The 21,658-nt window shown below is 39.0% G+C and overlaps 1 protein-coding gene across 1 annotated transcript in view; it reads right to left on the bottom strand.

Annotated features, from left to right (window-relative positions):
• Positions 1 to 2,999: 2,999 nt before the first annotated feature.
• The window catches only part of PSMB2 (proteasome 20S subunit beta 2), a 30,903-nt gene continuing 12,244 nt past the window's right edge, over positions 3,000 to 21,658 (bottom strand). The window contains exons 4-6 of the mRNA XM_010959911.3: positions 6,813 to 6,975; positions 5,278 to 5,327; positions 3,000 to 3,233 (exon numbers count right to left, since the gene is read on the bottom strand). Coding sequence (XP_010958213.1) covers positions 3,126 to 3,233; positions 5,278 to 5,327; positions 6,813 to 6,975 — 321 coding nt within the window. The 3' untranslated portion in view covers positions 3,000 to 3,125. The remainder of the gene's footprint in view (positions 3,234 to 5,277; positions 5,328 to 6,812; positions 6,976 to 21,658) is intronic.

The following is a 21,658-nucleotide window of genomic DNA, read 5'->3' as shown; positions in this document are numbered from 1 at the left end:
ATTTAGAAGGACATAGCTGGCATTAAAAAATAAAATCTGGTAGAAGAAAATATTAGAAAATATCAGAGTGCCCTGCATCATGACTTAATCACACTTGTATACATATCTGTAAGGAAAGTTCCAGGAAGCAATGCTTACCCTTCTTACAGTATATATATATAGGCATGAAGTCATAAAGGCATGTATGCTGAGGCCATATTACTTCAGGATCATGGGCTTTATGGGGTGCAGAAAAGGAAAGGAAACTGGGGAGCTAGGCTGGAAGAGGATTATGAAATGCCTAGCATGTCAAACTAGAGTTGGGCTTTATTCTACAAGCAATGGAAAATCTTCAGAAAGTTTTAAGTGAGGAGAGCAATGGATGGTCCACCTTTTTTTTTAAGAGTAAAGAGAGAAAACTGGAGAGGGAAGAGATTAAAAGCAGAGAGAAGTTAGGAGGCTGTTACAATATCCAAGAAAGAAATGATGGAAGTCAGGGTAGGCTGGTGAGCTTGCCTATGGGATCACTCTAGGATACTTACTGTGAAAGGCAGAAAACAATTTCATTCCTGGTGAAGCTTGGATACAGAATAACAAGTTTACTAATAATTTATACTTACTGAACACTTAACCACATGCCAGGCCCTGTTTCTGTTTACACTGGTGCATGGAATCCTCATAACCACCACCATGAAACAGGTACGGTTTTGACCATTTTACAGATGCAAAAACCATGAAGCAGGAATGCTTATGCTTTAGTAGTGGTACTCAACTGGGGCAAGCAACAGAATCACCTGTGGAGCTTTAAAACAGATGCCTTACCAATAGGCACATGAAAGATGCTCAATATCGCTAACTATCAGAGAACTGCAAATCAAAAATACAATGAGGTATCACCTCACACCAGTCAGAACGGCCATCATTAAAAAGTCCACAAATGATAAATGCTGGAGAGGGTGTGGAGAAAAGGGAACCCTCCTACACTGTTGGTGGGAAGGTAGTTTGGTGCAGCCATATAGAAAACAATATGGAGATGCCTTAAAAAACTGAAAGTAGACTTACCTCATGATCCAGCAATCCCACTTCTGGGCATATATCTGGAGGAAACTCTAATTCGAAAAGATACATGCACCCCAATGTTCATAGCAGCACTATTTACAATAGCCAAGACACGGAAGCAAACTAAATGCCCATCGACAGATGACTGGATAAAGAAGATGTGGTATAAATATACAATGGAATATTAATCAGCCATAAAAAATAAAATGCCATTTGCAGCAACATGGATGGAACTGGAGATTGTCATACTAAGTGAAATAAACCAGAAAGAGAAAGAAAAATACCGTATCATATCACTTATATGTGGAATCTTAAAAAAAATTACACAAACGTATTTACAGAACAGAAACAGACTCACAAACCCAGCAAAGAAACTTATGGTTACTAGGGAGGAAGGTGGGGATGAAGGGATAAATTGGGAGTTTGAGATTTGCAGATTCTAACTACTATGTATAAAATAGATGAAAAACAAGGTCCTACTGTATAGCACAGGGAACAATATTCAATACCTTATAATAGCCTATAATGAAAAAGAATCTGAAAAGAAATATATATATGTATGTGTAACTGAATCACTTTGCTGTACACCAGAAATTAACACAACACTTTAAACCGACTATACTTCAATTTAAAAAAAATAGATGCCTTATAAAGAGACTCAGAAATCTATTCAAAAGCCCAAACCTATGCATATTCATGGTGATGTCTGAGGATGAACCAGCTATGGTGATGTGCACCATCTCTTTTCCCCCTCATTTATTCAATGATTAGTTTGCTTCTTATGGCATAAAGCATTGACCACTGGCGTATGAAAAGTGTATGATATTCAAATCTGACAGTAACTCAATACTGTTAATATGAATGTTCTTACTATACGGAGTATCTTAAGGAGATGATTTATTTCACCTCAGATAACCTCAAAACTTACTGTATGTGGTATTAAGAATAGCACAGAATGGGATAAAGTAGGGCTTATCTTAGTTTAAGACCAAACGGTGCTCAAAGTATAATTCCTAGACCAGCAACATCAACATCAACTGGTAATATTAGAAATACAAAATCTCTGGCCACACCCCAAACAATAGAAGTAGGACACATGCTAAAGTTTGAGGACCACTGCTCCAAAGAAGCTTCAATCTGGTAGTTCTCTATCATGACTGAAGATTAGAATTACTTGAGACACTTTAAAAAAATATTCCTAGTCTAGGCCCCAAACCCATCTGTTAGAATTTAGGAATCAATGCAGGCTAACCATGTACAGTAAAAAAGAAAACTCCCCAGGTGATTCTGATACATACAGCTGGTTAAGAACCAGTTTTAGCAGCACATTCAAACAAAATCTACATTACTCATTTCCAAAAAGCTAGATTAGGAAGTAAAACAGGTATCTGGTTAACTGTCTATAGTATAATCAATTTAATGGAATATTATGCAACTGTCAACAAGAATAAGTTAGCTATTTATGCTGATATAAAAAAATCTTCAATATAGTGTTAAATGAAAAAGTAATATGCAGAACATTCAAAAATATTTTTAAAAGGGGACGTGTATGTACGTGTGCGTAAATGCATAGCCTTTACACAAGAACAGTGTATCTCTTAAAGGTCAGATAAGAAATTTGTAGCTGAAGTTTCCTCTGGGAAGGGAAGAAGGTGATCAAATTACAGGGATGGGAGAAACATTTTTTACTGTGTGTTTTTGTACTGTTTGCATTTTTTCTAGGTGCATGTATTACCTATTCAAATTAATTACTTAAAACTGTTAAGCTAAGGGGCAAAAAAGAACCACTGATTTAGAGGGAATGAGACATTAGCAAGCAAGCTGTCTGCTGCTAAAGGCCAATTAGAGTATTAATGAAGGGAAAGGGGCAGGAGGAAAGACAGTCCTGGCAAAAAGTACAACACACCCTCCACTTCCTTCCTGAGGTGATGTTAGGTAAACTGAGACTCAACCCAGAGCACTCAATTTACCCATAGTCGGCTTTATTCTGAATTAACCATCTATCAAGAGCACACATCAAAAGAGTAGAAAAAAATAAAGGAGCCCATCAAAAAAGTTCCCTGGCAAGTGGGAGGGAGGGCATGATGTTAGGAGCCCTGTTTAGGGAAGGAAATGTTGTCCAGGTCGTGGATGCCATTTTTGTCAATGATTCGAACACTGAAGGTTGGCAGATTCAGGATGAAGCGTTTCTGGAGCTGCAGAGACATATGAAGGAAATTAGTCAACAAATTATTATTGAGAACTGAATATGGGCCAGGCTCTGATCTAGGCACTGGGCATATAAGCAGATAATAATCTCTGCTTCTGTGCAGCTCGTATCCTATTGCGGGCAGCTGGTGCTAGGATACTGAGGAAAGCCCAAGCTGCAGCTGGAGGCTGACCGGAAGGTAGTGAGCAAGAGCTGAGAGACGCAGTTGGGAGCTTGACTCTGGTCACTCAGCTGATGAAGACTGAGACAGTCTAACACTCTGTTCCCCACAACCTGCCACCAATCAGCCTGGTAAACATAGATTTTCTCTTTTAAAATGTTTCAAGGTAACATGCCAACCAAGAAGCGATTGCCCTAGGAATAAGCTTTAGACCAAAGCCATGTACTCCTAGGTCCCAACAGTTTGCTCCAGTCACCCACCCACATTATAAGCATCAGGTATGTGAGTGTGTTTATATGTGCGTAGCTATAGGGTGGTGGGAAAAATGGCCTCAGAACTGCCCTTGGAACAACCCCTGCTTCTGTCTCCTCCAATCCAAGCTCACTTGTTATTAAAGAAACATTTCTGGACTCCCATTAAGACTCTCTGCTTGAGAGGCTGTTCCAAAGGAGCGGTGGTCTATGGGCACAGGATCAGATGGCCCCATTAACCTGGCTAGAGATTACTAACACATCTGGAGGAAATCTTTGTTTCTGTGTCTTCCTGAACACCTCACTCAGTCTCTAGAAAGAAGGCACAAAGCTCTCTACCTGCTCCCTTAGGGGCATATTCTAAAAATGTACCACTCCCCAGGCCTAAGCCCTCCCTCCCTTGATGTTTCCCATCTCTTTTACAGCTGAGTACTGGACGGCAACAACCCATTCCATTTCCACAGTCCCCTCTGGCTGATGACTCCTATGTTCAGAAACAAGCTCCAAGATCAAGAAGAGGTGACAATAAGGAAATGTGAGTTTCTAGAATAATCATCTTTAGGAGCCATGGGGGAAAAGTCTCAAAGCATTCAATATTCCAGTGGCTTCTTCCTAGCATCCCCTTGTAACACTGCGGCTGCAGGACTGATATGGCCTCTTGGCTGAATGGGTAAGGAAAGCACATGAGTTTATTCTCAGCTTCTGCTTTGGAAAGGAGATTTACAAACAAGAGGAAGAAGGGGCACTGTGGTCTGAAAATGACAGGCTTGGGTTAAGGGGCAAACTGATATTACTGTCCAGGGCTACCAGCTGCTCTTAATCTCCTACTCTCTTTTCACTGGACCATAAACTTAAGTTTATCCTTAGGCCACAAGAACAGTAAAAGAATTGAACAGTCTAAAGGAATTGCTTTCTTTTCCTCCTCATCCTCTATTCATAGCCGGGGGCCTTAGACTCCTAGCAATAGTATTGGAATGGGCAGAGCCCGTGTCCTGGACTCATAAACTAAGGGCTACTCTTCCCCTCTGCCCAAAGCTTCCTAGTTGTCTTCTATGGCCTCCTGAATTTCCAGGGGAGGCTTTCTCTCCAGGACTCATGTACCATTAAGGCAGCAGACTTTATGGCAACTCTAGGTAGTACAAAAATAGAGCAGGTATAAAGTCTAGCACAATAGTTCTTAAAGTATGGCCCCAGTTTACCACCTGCAGCATAATCACCTGGGAATGCTAGTTAAAATATTTTTAAGAACTACACCAGGACAACTGAGTAAGAACTGGGGTGGGGGATGCGGTAGAAAGCATGAATCTGCCTTTTTTTAAAAAACAAATTCCCCAGATGATTCTTGTACACGCTAAAATTTGAGAAACACTAGTCTGGATGAATCAAAAAGAAAAATAATTAAGTTGTAAAACTGACACTGATGAGAAGGTGACCCATAAGAGAAAAAATAAGCTTGTTATGCACCAAACTCTACCCTTGGTAGCAACTTCACATCTGGTTAGTGGATATTTATTACACCTTCTGGCAAGGATTAGAAAAAATGCAACCGAGGAACAGGAACAATATTGGCAGAGAGAGAAACAAAACATTCCTTTCAGAATCCCATGGGAGCTACTCACCTCCTCCAGACATTTCCTTAGAAGCTCCACTGCCTTCTCACGTGAGATAGCTGAAAGAGAACGCAGAGGCCAAGCACTCAAGGTGCTGACATTAAGTCCAATTCTCCGCCACAACTTTTGATTAAGTTTCAAACATTTTCAGGTCAGCGTGCCACACAAACAGAAAAGGTAAAAAAAAATGCCTAGCCTTCTGGCTTGGAACAAACTTATTCCATATGCAGTCAAGGGTGCCCCAGACCCAATGCTCTGGCAGCCACAAGCCATTGCAAATTGATTTGCTACAGAGAAGGGTAAGCATGACGGAATTCTGCCTCCCATGGCCAGGGCTTGCCTTTAGACAAGTCCAGCGGCCTGCCTCTTCTTTATAGCCCATCCCCCAACACCTCCCACCCCCACCCCTCCTTCTGGACCAGGGCTTATATCAGTTCCATCTGCCCTAACCAGCTGCAAGTCAGGGATAGGAAGGATAGGGCCAGAGTTTTAGCCTTACTTTGCCAGCTGGGCCTCAGTTTAACAATGGAAAGAGAATTCATAGGATGGGGCTGAGTCTCTCATAAAATAGGAGCCAAAGGAACTGTCCACAGGCATGGCAAACTGGGATGACATATTATGCAGTCAGGCTTCAGGGGTGGTTGGTGGTTATTTTGGTGGGCAAATCAGCTGTATTACTGACAGATGCCAAATCAAGACAGTCACTAGGAGGCCAGACTAATTCTTTTCAGGATGTGGCCTGGAGCTCTGGCAGGGCTGAGGTTGAGTGAGAGGGCAGAGCCAAAAAAGGAATGAACAAGCCAGATTCTTACTATACTGACAGGGAAGAATGGAATGTAAGGAGAGTTGTTATCTGTGCTGCATCTACAGCCTGTAAAAGCTGAGAATCCCAAGCGCCTATTGCTCACAGTGGCTGAAGCTGACGCTGGGATTGGGGTCAGAAGACAGAATTTGCACAAAAGCATCCCTGTGTCTGAAGGTTTGCCAAGCTGACAGTTTATGGACAAGAATAGAGCCAGCTTTTTCTAGTAGGATGGGGTAGCCTTTAGATGATAAGACCCAAAGGAATAGCCCAGGCTGTGGCCTTAGAAATTTCTGACATTTAAGAAAAGAAATCCTCAGTTGTCATGCAGGGGACCTGTTCATCATCACAAGCTCAAAACAAACATACAAACCACATTCTCTACAGCTGAGAAGCTACTGAGCATCTGAGTATGGCAAAATGAGTGAAAAACCTGAACTTTTGTAACTGAAGAATCATAGTTTCACTCACTACTCCAACCCTCCTTTAAAACAGAACAAAACCCAGCTCTGGACATATGTAATACCTCACTTTTTCTGGCAAAAGAAAAATTTCCATTAGTTTTTCCATAACCCTACTGACCTACAGGAGAAAGCTTCCAGAGGGCACCTGAATGTGCTTCTTAGGCTCCATCCTCTATTCAAGCCCTGGCCATCCAACTCCAAGGGGTTGTACACAAAACTGGGAAGCAGCTGAGGATGGGGCTCTGCTACTGCTCCCCACCTACAGAGCTGGAACTTACTTGGTGTGTAGTATCGGTCCAGGACACTGAGAGTCAGGAAGGCACCATAGCCGTGGGCTGCAAAAGGAGCCTTGGCCAAGGCTGCCAGGTAGTCCATGTAGTAGAGCGCCGGACCCTCATGCTCATCATAGCCAGCCAGGAGTAGGTTGACATGATATGGGGTCTGCAAAAGAAAGACATTGCAAAGCGATGGTCAAAGCAGTAACACCAACATCTCTTCTCATGGAAACAGGAACATTCCAACTTTTGATAAATAACAAAATAGCAGCAGCTGAGTAAATCATGATGAAAGTAAAGATTTAGAGAGATCTAAAGGACCCAGAGTGTGGGCAGAGATAAAGGGAGGTCAGCTTGTTTTCTTGACCAGAAGAGCATTTGGAGCGTAGAGAGATAAGAAAAAGCTGCTTTTTAAAGCCTATGGACCTGTTACAAAAGCATTTCAAAGGCAAAGCATGGGTGTTTGTATCTTTCCTAATTGCTGAAACCAATACACACAATTCTGAGAGTGTCAGCTCACAGGCTAAAGAAAGCTGCAGCTCCATTCACATCATTCAAAATTAAAAACGCTCATCTGAAACAAAAACTCAAGCGGTAAACTATGCCTCACTATTAAGAAACAACTCAGGATGGGGAAGGGTAGAAGGTCTCAAATGTTTAAGTCAAATAACTAAACTTTTAATGTAGACAGTTATAATGGAAGTTCATAAATACAAAGAAACATGGTAACTCTAGAAGAACTGTAGATTTAGGTGAAATACTAACATTTTTCTAATGTAATAAGGCTCTGCGAAAATAAATAAGAAGTAATTTCTATCAATGAGACAAATAAAAAGTAATTACAGCCTCTTTATAGGTATCCTTTCTTTGTATTACCTGTAATTCTAAAAATGCAAGTTTCTACAGAGAACCTTGACTAAGTCTGCCTTGCTCTTCATCTCCAAATGGATGATTTTTTTTCTATTTCAGGTGGGCCATTTACCACGTTGAATTTAGCCTGCGTATACCTCCAGGCATCAGCAGTGATACTCCCATTTTACATGACTTCCTTTTTCTCTGCAAAGTGTGTTTCTCCTCTTGCATTTGCCTTGGTGGGTAGTGAGCAGGCCCTGCCCATGGTTATGTGCCCATCCCTAAATTTATGTATTTGATTAAATGCACATTAAATGAAATCAAATACATTATGTATCCTATTATGGAGCATAAGTAATAACAGCTAATGGTCTTAAAAGTGACATCTTGTATTCTTTGAACACTAATTAACATGGACACTTGGCAGCCTGAAGAAACATTCTAACTCATATTAGAAGAACACACGAAAATATCATACACTTACTTGAAATTCTAAGTCAGCTATGCTATTAAGTAATATCTCCTGAAGATTAGAGAGTAGCCCTAACCTGCAAACAAGTTTCTTCCCTGGGGATAAGATGGTGAATAAGTCTCAGAGGAGTAAGAATTGACCAGCAATAGTCAAGTCTTTAGAGAAAATAATTATCTTTCTATCACATTTCCCAGTAAGTAGGGAGCTATACTTTGCCAGGCTCTGGAATTCTCTGCCACATTCTATGACTATGTTCTTAGTAAGTCTGACCTTAGGCAAAACACTTAACCCCATGAGCATATGTTTCCTTATGGGGAAAACATAGGGTTAATTAGTCCTTCCCCTTTCTATCTTCCAGGGAGTATGGTGAGAAAAAAATAATAGAGGTGAGGCATCCCAAACTCTGAAAGAAAAGATGTTACCTAAATCCCTAGTATGTTAGCTACACCCAAGTCTTTTGGTAGCTTACCATTTTAAACAACAATAACAAATTGTTTAAATTACCTAAGAATAAAAAATATATAATGTATTTTTTTTAACTGAGAACAGTACAGCAAAATCAGGCAAAGAATATCTTGGTGCTCTTATAGTTAAAGTTAGAATAGCAAAAAAGAAATATAGCAAGGAGATTCTAACATGATACAGGGTCTGCAAAGGAAAGACATTTCCCTCCTCAAGAACATTTAATAATATAATCTCTTACCTATCACAAAACAAGTTCATCTTTTTGTTAAGAGGATAACTCTACTCTTCTTCATTCACTGGAGAACACTCCTTTTATGGCTAACCAAAACAAGCTGCAATGGTATATTAAAGACCCACTCAGATACCTAAAGGGACACAACCAGCAGAACCCACATATGTTCTGTCTCCAGTGAGGATCTTGCTGATACTATGAGATTAAACTGTGTTTAAAACAATGTGATCTTTAAAAGCTACCACCAAAAAATTTTTACATGAAAATGTCAACAGAATTCCAGAATCAAAGTGTATTGCTTAATTGGGCTCTATCATTTATTTATGCTTAAGCATCTGACACACAGTCATCAAAGTTGGTATTCAGAAGCTACAACACGTGGTATAGAAGATAACTCACAAATTATTGTGTGACTTCGAATTACCAACTTTTGCATGTGTGAGATGCTTAAGCATAAATAAATGGTGTTATCTAGACTAATTAAATCAATACATCTGTGTAACAACTTGCAGTTTCTGAAATTCTTCTGACAATGCTCCATCAAAGATCTCTGGCACACACTTTTTTTTTTTCTTCAAATTTCAAGTAACATCTTGTATATTGCCACTCTCTTACTCCTCTAAGAAATACAGCATTCAAAGTGACAAAGCCATAGTTATGGGTTTCTTGACTGTTACATTCCCTCATATTCTTGATTCAGTAAGGTTTTCCTGAAACAAGACAAATTTCAAGCCATTCAATTTTGTGGTATTCTTACAGCATATATATATGTGACTGATGTGTTTAAGGAAATCCTTAGTATGTCTAAGACAGAATCCATCTATTAAAATATTTATGCCAACTATAAACTCCATGAAGGCAGGATTGTGTCTGGCTTATTCAATGATGTATAAGCATCAATAAATATATGTTCAATAAATATTTGCTAAATGAATAATAATCATATCAGAAAGCATTACACATGTCTTAATACATATGTGGCTAATGCCTAGTATCACAAGAATATTAAGAAAATTGCTAGACAAATGTCAAGTCTTACTTCTGAGAACTGGTTCAAGTTTAAGTCAACTGCCAGAATATATAAGATTGCACGTATATTGCTGCTTTTTTTCTAGGCTCCTGAGTCCTTCTCTTTCTACCCTCTTTTAGACATGGTTGCTAAGTAAAGGGAAAAAAAATGATACAGGCATTTAGAATTAAATGAAGGGAGAACAATAGCTTAAATAAGCATTTCAGGAAGAAACAGCTGGGCTATACTACAGAGTTAGACCAGAGTTTGAAATATGGCTCTATTACCAAATGTGTGACTTTAGAAAAGTTAGTTACTTTAACCTCTCTGAATTTTAGTGTTCTCATTGAAAACATGGGATAATACCTACTACAAAAAGGCTGCAATGAAGAATCAAAGAGATAATGCATATAAATAAGCATGATACCTAAAACATAATAAAGGCTCAATAAACGCTAAAATTATTACTAAGGGAAACACATTCACCTATGAAGTTTCACAGTGTCCATGAAATGAACAAGGCAAGTACTCAGGAGAAGCCTGGCACTGAGATACAAGATAAATTCCTTATATATATCTTCATAAAGGGATATGAACGGATGTTTATAAAAAGTGCCCAGCACACTGCCCAACACACGGTGGAAATGTATGATAGTTTCCTCCTCTCTCCTTCCTGGACTCTTGTCAGGAGCCCTAATATGATGGTATTCATGGTCACAAACATTCACAAGCATTGACACTTTGAGCATATTTGCTTCACAGTAAATCCACCCTTGCCTACCTTGAGACTGACACAGGCATAGAGACATTTTTCTGGAAGCCTGAAAAAACAAAAATGAAAACAAACCCTACATCCAGATTTGGAGAGCAAATTATGTTTATTAAGTACTTTATATTATCTCCACCCTTAACAGATATATCCATCCTGAGTGCTAAGCCTCACTTTCTAGCTGCTTTTTTATCAGTTCCCTTCTTTCCTATGATTACATGTGAGAATTTGCCAATTATCCTAAGAAATGGGAACAACTAATCAATCATGATAAAACTGCCAGCAATCCTCTTTTACAAAGTAATTCTTACTCTGTGCACGATAATCTGTCTTAGGTTGTCTCTACTATTCTAATTATTTAGATAGCAAGTCTAAGTCATAAAGCAAAGTTATGAGGTCCCCAAGGGGAGGAACTCTGTATGTCCAGGCATCTTCCACAGCAAAAGCTAGCACTGTGTATTATACACAATTCTGAACTAACCTAAACATCCAAGTGACCAATAAGTGAATCCAAACAGAGTGTTTAGCTGAGACACTCTCTGCCTAATGGCCTTGAGGATCATCATCAACCGTTTGCAGTACAAATATCAACAGGCTTAGTTTTAAAGTTGTATCTAACTGATATACAAAGAAAAAATTTAAATAAACCGTCCTGGGAACTGAAAATGAATTTTAGTTTCTAAAATAAAGTATCACCAAAATTTTGCCTCCTTTTACAGAAGAGAAAGAAAAAGAAGAAAAAAACCCAAGATAAATCAGTACTTTTTCCTCCCTCAAAAGATATATATATGTAAGCTTATTTTTAAAGTGGAGAGCTTTAAGTCATTTTGAGATTTTCTCATCTATACAACAGGGATAGTAACAGTATCCATCACTATAGGGTCGTGGCAAGGTTTGAATAAATAAAGGTAAAGTGCTCAATGAAATGTTTGTTACATATTAATAACAGATTATCTATTATCACATCATCATCACCACCACAGCCATAATTTTTAGGATCTGACCGCATTATTAACAGATCTGAATAGATAACAATAAAATCAAGAGATATATCACATGGTGCCAATAAAATCAGCCATCTTTTTTTGGTTGCTACAAGGGATACAATCTAAGCCAGGAAAATTAGCCAATAAACACATCTCATGTCTCTTTCCCTGGGATTGAAATGGACTTCCAAAGTACCTCTGAGCCCTGAAGAATTAAGCTCAGTTCAACTTTGTACATTTGAGCTCAGTTCCCTTGTACGTTTGGGAGTGGGGGGTGTACATGACACACATGCAAACTTTCCTTAAGTTAGATGGAGTATTTCCTTCCCTCCAACTCTCATGCATACAACTCCTTGTATATTCCCTCTCTCATGAAAAAGAAACACTGTAGTGATTAAGAAGAGTGTGAAATTCCATAAATTTTACAGCTAAAGAGAACAGTTGTGATAAATACACTGGAACAACAAAATCAGCGACGAGAGTCTGGGCGGTGACAAGCAGCGGTGTGACATCTGGCGGAAGCCAAAGTCACAACAAGGGGGAGAGAGGTGGGCGTGAGGAAGCATCCTGCCGAGCGTGGACACAGAAAAAGAGAGGAATTGACAGTCTGCCTTTGGAGCCAGGCCAGCCTTTGCCACCTCTAATTGAATAAGACGACATCGCGATGAGTGAGGTGCCTTGGAGAATGATGCAGTTTCTTTTGCAACATGCTGCACACCTTGGGACGTTAAGCAGTGTGTGAAGCATACTTCTATTCCTGGTGGGTCAGTAATTTGGTAGGAGATGCAGAATCACCAATGCGACAAAGGATTTGGCTAGTGATGACACTGTTTTAATAAAGACTTTTAAATACACTAAACAGAGACTGGGCTTTGAAGGAACAGTGCCTGCTATTTCGTTTAGTCCAGCCGATTGTCAAAGCTGTCTAAAATTCCATCTTTAGCACTGAGAATATCTCACAAAAAAGCAGTTTACAGAATTAGAAGGGATCTAAGAGCTCCTCCAGTCTACCCAATGTCACTCTCACAAATGTGGGGACTCAAGTTCAAAGATGGGACAGTGACCTGCCCTAAACCACACAGCTAATTAGTCAGGACCAGAATTTGGGCTTCCTGATTCCAAGCCTTGTGTGCTTTTCTAGGGAATCAGGCTGCCTCCACAAAATGGAAATTAGTGTGAAAATATGATTCAATATGCAAATGTCAGTGTCACACTCAAATATTTCAGAATGTACTATTTTGCATACCAGCATCTATTGTTCTCGGTCATGTATTATATCTTATATGACCAATAATATTTTAAGTTTTAAAAGAGCAAGTTTAATGTCAAACCATTATGACTCCGCTAAAGGGTCTACAACTATGCAAGGTATGTCATAGGTACTCAATAAATACAAATTGATGGCAACACCTCAACTGCTTTGCAAATGCCTAATTTTTCAACTTCATTAATAAATAAAATGGATCCATTGTTACCCTAGGGCTCTGAACTCTGAACCAGGAGCTTGTTTCCAATAATCAACAGAGTTTATTAGGTATCTGTTTTGGCTGAGTTTGGTGGTATAACTTTAAAATTTCAATGTCAATTTTGCCATTTTAATTAAAGAGAGCCTTTGCACCTATACTGGAATCGCAATGTTCACTATTTCAAACACTTTAAAAAAAGTCTAAAAGATTTCAGCAGCTTCCAACTGTTCTTGTAACCTAAGCACCTTTTCCAGCTCTAAAAGATTATGGTTTTATGGATGGGGATAGGGCTGGGACTGGGGCAAAACTACCTATCCCTAATGCCTAAGCAATACAGAATCATTTGTACCTTGACTTTAATCCTCTTCTACAGAGTTCTTTTTAAGGAAACCCACCAATCTCTTTGTTTGATAACAGTGGTGACTATGCCTTAAGTAAAACACAGAGTTTATAAAAGCTTCAAGCAAATCCTGTGAGAGTTCTCTGAGACTGCACAGGATAATTATGAAACAAGAGAATGCTCTAACCAGCTTCACTTTTGCATGTGGAATGTGAATAAATTATAAATTCAATAAATGTTACTTAGCATTCACTATGTGAGAATCATTGTGCGAGGTGATGAAGAGGGAAGCATGGATGTGGAAGGAGCTGACAAGGCACAATGGAGTAGGAAAGATTTCAGATGGAGGAAACAGCATATGCAAAGGTAAAGAAACCTGGAGGAACATGGAATATTTGGGTACTGGTGAATATGCGACATTTATATCTAGTGAATTAGGTAATTTCAGTAGGAAGTAGAGAGGAAGTGGGATGACAGGAACTTGGACAATACTGTCATTGGCTTCTGAGACTAAAATATATGAACTTCAGTATGTAGACCTTGGAGGAATCAGTGAAAATCATTCCTATCCCCCTGCCAATCCAAGCCTTTTTCATATCTTAGAACATTGCAGAAGCAGTTGGAATGGAGGAGATTTGGATTATGACTATTTAGAAGGCAGAATGGATAGGAATTAATGACTACTAGAATAGAAAATGAGGGAGAAAGAGGAGTTAAGAGGACTCTCAATAAGAGGGAAAGGTGGTAGAGCAAATGTAAAAAACTCACTTTAGACCCAGTCTTAAGTTGAGCTGTTCAGAGTAGCTGGAAAGAGAGAACAATGCATAGCTGAAATCATGAGACTGAATGAAGAGTCAATCAGTTAGGAGGTTTTATTTACACTAACACACATTCTTCTCTTTACCAGTGGAAGACAATAAAGGAAACAGTTACAACAGGACACTACGGCAGGGGTAGTCCTACGTTGTCATGATAGCATGAAGAAGCTGAGGGTGATGTACGTGTGTGGGGAAGTACAGAGAAAGCTTCCCTGGAAGATGATGAACTGAGTCTTAACCAGCAATTAAAAGTTAGTCATTTGGAGACTTGGAGATACATTCAGGGGAGAATGACCAGGAAAGTGATGGAGCAGACAAAGGCAGAAATACACGAGAGAACACACAGCAGGTTAGGGGAAGTACAAGTGATTCAGTTTGAAGCAGAGAATGCCAGTGAGAAAGGGGCGAGAGACAGGTATGGAGACAAAGCAGGGGAAGCGAAAGAAAAGAGATGAAGCAGAGGAGCTAATCTCTGAGACTGTGAACACCTAAGTTGAAGAGAGCAGTTCTGGGAAGCTGAGAAAAAACTGACCTTTTTCTCCTTCATGATCACAAGCAGGGACCAGTCCTGTTACCTACTACTGCCATTCAGAGGAAAAAAACACAGAGGTATGATGTTGGAAGTTGAAAACAGTTTCCTCTTAATCTTGTGACCGAAAAAAAGTGAGTTTAAACTGATCAGAATCAGTATACTGAGTTTTACAACACAGAAGTTAAATTAAACAATCTGACTTTCCTTGTTCTTTCCTACTTCAGATATGCTTATCTTTTGTTGCGCTGACACAAACTGGCCCACGTTTATAAAGTCTCACATTAAATTAAGAAATAAGGAAGCAAGTGTGCCTCAAATGAAGCAAACTTTTGATTTTCAGAAGCCCAAGACAAAATAATAGAAACTTTACTCTGAAAATGAGACTGTTTAACCAAGGTTTCCCATTTCTTTTCTGTCTTAGTTCATTCTCTGAAAGTATATTTAGCAAACTTATTTGATGCTGGCAGATGCAAAATCGTAATATAAAAATTGTCTTTGTTCTCCTTTAACAATAATTAGCTCACACGCAAATGTTTTGCTTAACACACTGGCAAAAATTCTTATAATGGATGAGTTCTTGAACTTATGCTCAGGAATGTCACTGCATTTACAACCAACATTTTAAACTTTAAAAGCGAAACACTTTTTAAATTATTATTTGAAAAATCTATGTATTAAAATGCCGTAAGTCTAAAGTTAGGCATGTGTTTTTGTGCAAAAAATAAAGCAGACCTGATCAAATGTGGCTTTATCACTGCACAGTTGTGTTACATAAGATAGTTTACTTGGCCTTGAAGCCTCTCAAATGCCCCATCTGAATGTGGAGGACAGCAGTACTTGCCTGATAGCTGTGAGGAATGACAAGCACTGATCTGTGTTAGAGTTCCTAGAAGAATGCCTGGTTAGTAGTAGATGCCCAATAAATGCCAACTGAATCTGACTTTTAGGAGCAAAAAATTAAATATTGTGTATATTTCAATTTTTAACAAAATTGGATTTTAAATTTACCCCTCAATAATTCTGAAATTTCTGTAAATTTTACTTCTCTAAAGCCATCACTAACCCCAAGTTTGAACAGTTCTCCTATTAAAGTTGTAATCTTATCGTAATTAGAAGTTTAGAAATTTAATGAGTTGAAATGCAACATGGCACAGATGCCTTATTATACCAACTAGTTAACACAGTATTTGTTTTCTACATTAATTTTACTTGCTAATCAAAAATACTGCTTTCTCCCAAATAACATCAAAATAAAATTGCTGATTGTGCAATGGTAAAACCAACACCACCATGTCTGCAACAAGGACGCTTGAATTCTTTTTTCATGAGCTGGCAGTTTCCAAGGAAAATATAAGAATCCATGTATCTTTAAGTCAATTCTCAAAAAATTCAAGTGCAGAAGCCATGTCCTGTACACCCCAAGGCACATATTAGGTTGTACATGCTAAGCATGCCCATAAATATCTCTGAATGTTGAACATTAGAACTGATCATCTCCTTGAGTTAGTAAATAGGACTGCTGGAAAAGACTGTTTAGGACTATATGTAACTGTATCTGTTTTCGGATGTCCACAGCAACTAGGAAATTCTGGGGAAAAGACTATTTAAAAGCCCTTCTATTACAACACAGTGCTCCCCATTAGCAGCCAAGGTCCAACACAAGTTACTCTTACCTCTTGAATGGATATGAAAGAAAGCTCCTCATTGGTCTCCCTGCTTCCTTCTACTTTCCCAAACACTCTGCCAAAGAGTAGCCAATAGTCTAACCAAATCTCATCTGATCATGCTAACCTCCTCTTAGCCAACAAGCTTCCAGAGAGGCTACTTTTTTTTTCATTTAGCATAAAGCTTTTCCACCAAAGTTCTCATAATATGGACTACCTCTCTAGTTTCAGTCTCTTACCACTCCCCTAAAACCCTGTGTCACATTTAACAAACTACTTCAGATTGTGGATTTTGTATATGTGGTGTACATAGTAAAAACTACATGTATTTATTGAGCCCTAATTTGTATATACTACCTTACTAGTTAAAAGGTAAAAATTTAGTAGTAGCATGCTCAAAGAACTCATTGTGCCACCCCAAACATCATTAGAAAATCACTGTGCCTAACCTAACCTCTCTCACACACCTCGAGGACTGCACTTTGAGATTTCCCTTCTGTTTCATCTTTGCCTTCATGACAGCTGGTCCTTCAAGGCTCAAGTTAGGCTCTGTTCACAGAGCACCTACCCACATATGGCTGCTGCAGCACCTGTCACTCCACAGTAGACTATTTACTGCCCTACTGCCTCATCTGAAACTGAGTTTTGCATCTCTGTTTCCTCAGCCCCAAGGACAATGCAGGCTGTAGATTTATTGAATGGATGGCTATCTGCACCTATGGGACTTCCCAGCTACACAAAACTGTAGAAATTAGGAGGCATCAGAAAGGGAAATGCAGAATTTTGGCGGGCCATTTCAGTTTATAAAGATTCAGAGATTATTTCATCTCTCTTTCCCTTTTTCTTTCCAATCTAGTTCATCCTATCTGCTCTACTGTCTACACTCAAAAATAACGGTAAATCTTAACTTTTTTTTTTCATTTGTAACTTAAAAAAATGTGTTATGCTTTCCTACCCCTTTACCCTTGCTTTCCTACCCCTTTACCCTTGCTTTCTATTTTCTTAAACTTTTTTTGTGAAATAACACATTCATATAAAAGTGCATAAGATATACAGACATAGCTAAATGAATAAAGTGAACACACATAACTACCTCTGAGGTCAAGAAATAGAACAGTCCACTATTTCTTCCTCCAAAGGCTTCCTACTATCCCTCATTTTAGATAACTGTGGGAGAGAATAAAGAAAACCTCAGAGTTTTTTGGATCCGCCCCTGAATTCATAACCCTGCATGATCCTGGGACATGGCAGGTGAAGAGAAGCACCAAGATGCCAAGGTATATGTGTGTTTGTATCTGTGAGTGTGTGTGAGGGCATGCCCACACAGGCAGGGCACTGGTTTAAAGCAGTCCTAAAAGACAGGGTAAATCTGTATTTCTAATGGTAAACATGTTTTACTAAGCACTCTGCTGCCCCCAGCTTAAACCAAACTTTAATAGGAAACCACATAATTTTCAAGATACAAGTTTCAAAATGACACAAATTTAAATCAGTTACCTATATTGCTTCACTCCCATTGTAGATAGGAAAGATGCTTTAAGTGAAAAGTTGGCATTATGGGGTCACACAATCCCAGCCACCCAATAGGCTCATTCCATTCAACCAGAACAGGGGTTCTCTATGCTCACAGCAGGCATCCAACAGGGTAGCACATATATGCTCTCTGAGTGAGAAAGCAACACCTTCTCACATACAACCCCCTGGAGAGAGATGGGGAAGGGGGTGTGGGTTAGACTTTACACCTGCAAACTCCTAACTCTATCAGCACTGGGACTGGGAAAAACAGCACGTATCTGAAAAGAAAGAAAAAAGGTTTCCTGATAAAGCCAGTGACTTTCAAAGAAGAATGTTCTTAAGCCATTTTTTTCCTAAGAGACTAGTAAGTATAACAATTCAACATTCAAGTCTTTGTGTCTCTTTAAAGGACTCGGTCAAGCCCTAATGACTGTATAAGCAAACTGCTTAAAAGGGCAGCTGTCAGAATTCTTACCCTTCTTGGCAGAAAAACAGTATAAGCACAAAGTGTTGTCATACTAATTAAGGCATCTCAACTTCAAGGCACATCTGTCCCTGGGCCTCTGGATAATCAAAATGACCACTAAAAATAGAATAGCGGTATCTCCAATGGGGCAGACGTGAGCCACTCCCAATCCTAAGAGAATCCAGTGAGATGTGACCTGGGATACACGTGATTTGCAGTACCATTGAATGTCCACCTTAATGAAGTATGTTTTAAGTTTTTACTTTACATTCTATTACGGCTAGTAGGCAAAAGCAATTAACAGACATATAACTCTTGGCTTAGTGAAAATTCAGTTAGTCCTGGTGGGGAAGAAAACTGCTCTCCAGGTCTAAAAAAATCCCTGCTTGCACTGAAACTCCAGGAGCTTCATGATGAACATCTTGATTTTTTTTTTGTTTTCAATTTTCCCATCACCAAAAGTAAGCCAGCTCTGTCTGTCAAGATGCCCAGGCTGTGTGGCAGTGGTGTCAAAGGCTGTCGTTTGCTCCAAGGCACTGCCATCTGCAGTAGCACAACATTTTGTCTCCAGAAAATAAACACATCTGCCTTTGCCAGTGTCCTCCCACTGTGCCGCCCATCTGGAGCAGGTGAGCTGGAAGGCAAGCCTAGGCGTGGGTGACACGGAGGCGAGCAGGGGAGATGAGGCCTCAAGGGAGATGGCACATGAAGGAAGAAGGCAGTGCTGTGTCATGTCATATCCTGCTAACCATATTTGCCAAAAAGCTTGTGAAATTACCCTTGTTAGTGATATTTTAATTACATGTAACAAACGGTTGGTTGTGTCTAGGGGACAAGACCTGCAAAGTCAAGGTTTCACCTGGGCCATCTGTTCACAAGGTCACATGACCTCACTGAGACCAATAAACAGATGATGTCTTTGTGCTAGCCACCAAAGGCATGAGGACAGTAACCTAGTGGTCAGAATAGAAGGCTCAAAGCCAACAGTGCTCTTCTAGTACAAGAGAACACTACATGCCTGCTACTCACCAGACCAAACACACTCAAACTCAGGCCAGAATTCTGGGACAAGTCACTTCCGGAAATGACTCATACCTGAAATTCGTTCCTACATATTCTTTCCCTTTCACTAAAAAAATAAATTCAAGTCTGGTTATGGTTGTGACATCAGATCTTTTTTTTAAAATTGAAGTATAGTTGATTTACAAATATTGTGTTAGTTTCAGACGTATAGCAAAGTGATTCAGTTATTTATATATATTTTTTCCAGATTATTTTCTATCATAGATTATGATATTGACTATAGTTCCCTGTGTTATACAGCAATCTTGTTGCTCATTTATTCTACGTATAATAGTTTGTATCTGTTAATACCATACTCCTAATTTATCCCCTTCCTCCTCCTCCTCTCCTTTGGTAACTATAAGTTTGTTTTCTATATCTGTGAGTCTGTTTCTGTTTTATATGTAAATTCATTTGTACTATTTTTTAGATTCCACATGTAAGTGATATATATTTGTCTATTTCTGACTTATTTCATTTAGTATGATATTCTCTAGGTCCACTTATATTGCTATAAATGGCAATGTTTCACTGAGCAATATTCCATTGTCTCTGTGTGTGTGTGTACACAAGCACAGCACATCCTCTTAAACCAATCATCTGTCAATGCGCACTTGGGCTGTTTCCCTGTCTTGGCTATTGTAAATAGTGCTGCTATGAACATTGGGATGCATGTGTCTCTTTGAATTAGAGTCCTCATCATTTCCAGATGTATGCCCAGGAGTGGGATTGCTGGATCATATGGTAGCACTATTTGCAGTTTTTTAAGGAACCTCCATACTGTTTTCCATAGTGGCTGCACCAATTTACATTCTCACCCAGGAGAGTAGGAGGGCTCCTTTTTCCTCACACTCTTTCCAGCATTTATTATTTGTAGACTTTTTGATGATAGCTAATCTGACAGATGTAGGATGATACCTGTGTTTTTTTAAATCTATTTTTATTTACACTTGAAACCAAAATACTCTCATAAGATTTTCCTAATGTATACATTCTAGCTCTTTTTTGTGTGTTTTGTATGATTTATTTACTTATTTTCTAATAGAGGTACTGGGGATTGAATCCAGAACCTTGAACATGCTAGGTATGCACTCTACCACTGAGCCGTACCCTCCCCTCATAACTGTGGTTCTGATTTGCATTTCTCTAATAATTAGCAATGTTAAGTATCTTTTCACGTGCCTGTTGGCCATTTGTATGGCTTTGAGAAGATGGAAAAATGCCTATTTAGGTCTTTGTCTAGTTTTTGATTGCATTATTTGTTTTTTTTTGAAATTGGGTTTATGGGTTGTTTGAATATTTTGGATAGTAACCCCTTGGGTTGCATCACTTGCAAATATTTTCTCCGATTCCACAGGTTGTCTTTTCATTTTGTTGATGGTTTCCTTTGCTATGCAAAAGTTTTTAAGTTTGATTAGGTCCCATTTGTTTATTTTTGCTTTTATTTCTATTGACTTGGGAGACTGATCGAAGAAAATATCGATACAAGTTATTCCAGAGAATGTTCTGCCTCTGCTCTTTTCTAGGATTTTTATAGTGTCATGTCCTATATTTAGGTCTTTAAACCATTCTGAGTTTATTTTTGCATATTGTGTGAGGGAGTGTTCTAATTTCACTGATCTCCCTATAGCTGTCCAGCACTCCCAACATCACTTGCTAAAGAGACTGTCTTTCCTCTGTTGTATATTTCTGCCTCCTTTGTCATAGATTAATTGACCGTAGCTGTGTGGGTTTGTTTTGGGCTTTCTATTCTGTTTTCACTGATTTGTTTTTGTGCTAATGCTATGCTGTTTTGATTACTGTAACTTTGTAGTATTTGACATTGTAGCATTTTTAAATCATGCTATTTGGGGGCTGGAAGAAACCACAAACATTATCCACATTCTCTTTCTTCCAAGGTTTTTTGTCTAGCTCAAGAGAGAGAGAGTGCGACACCTCCTGCAGCAGGGCTCTTTCAACTATACCACTAGTTTTCAAACTTTAGTGGGAAGGGGACAGTGAAGCCACTTTTTCAAATAAAAATCTTACACATAATTCCTATGTATAAAATAGATAAAAGCTGAGTTGATCTATATGAAGCAGAGCTGAAATTTCAACACACTGGTCTTCCTTGGTGAGTTTCTTGAGGCAGCTTCATGTAATAACGTTTGAAAACCACTACACCAGGCTGGATGGTATTTTTCCAGCTCATTATTTCTATT

Source organism: Camelus bactrianus, chromosome 13 (assembly GCF_048773025.1).
Source record: "Camelus bactrianus isolate YW-2024 breed Bactrian camel chromosome 13, ASM4877302v1, whole genome shotgun sequence".
NCBI classification, from domain to species: Eukaryota; Metazoa; Chordata; class Mammalia; order Artiodactyla; family Camelidae; genus Camelus; species Camelus bactrianus.
The sequence above is the reverse complement of the archived record's forward strand: the minus strand, read 5'-3'. Positions and strand labels throughout refer to the sequence as shown.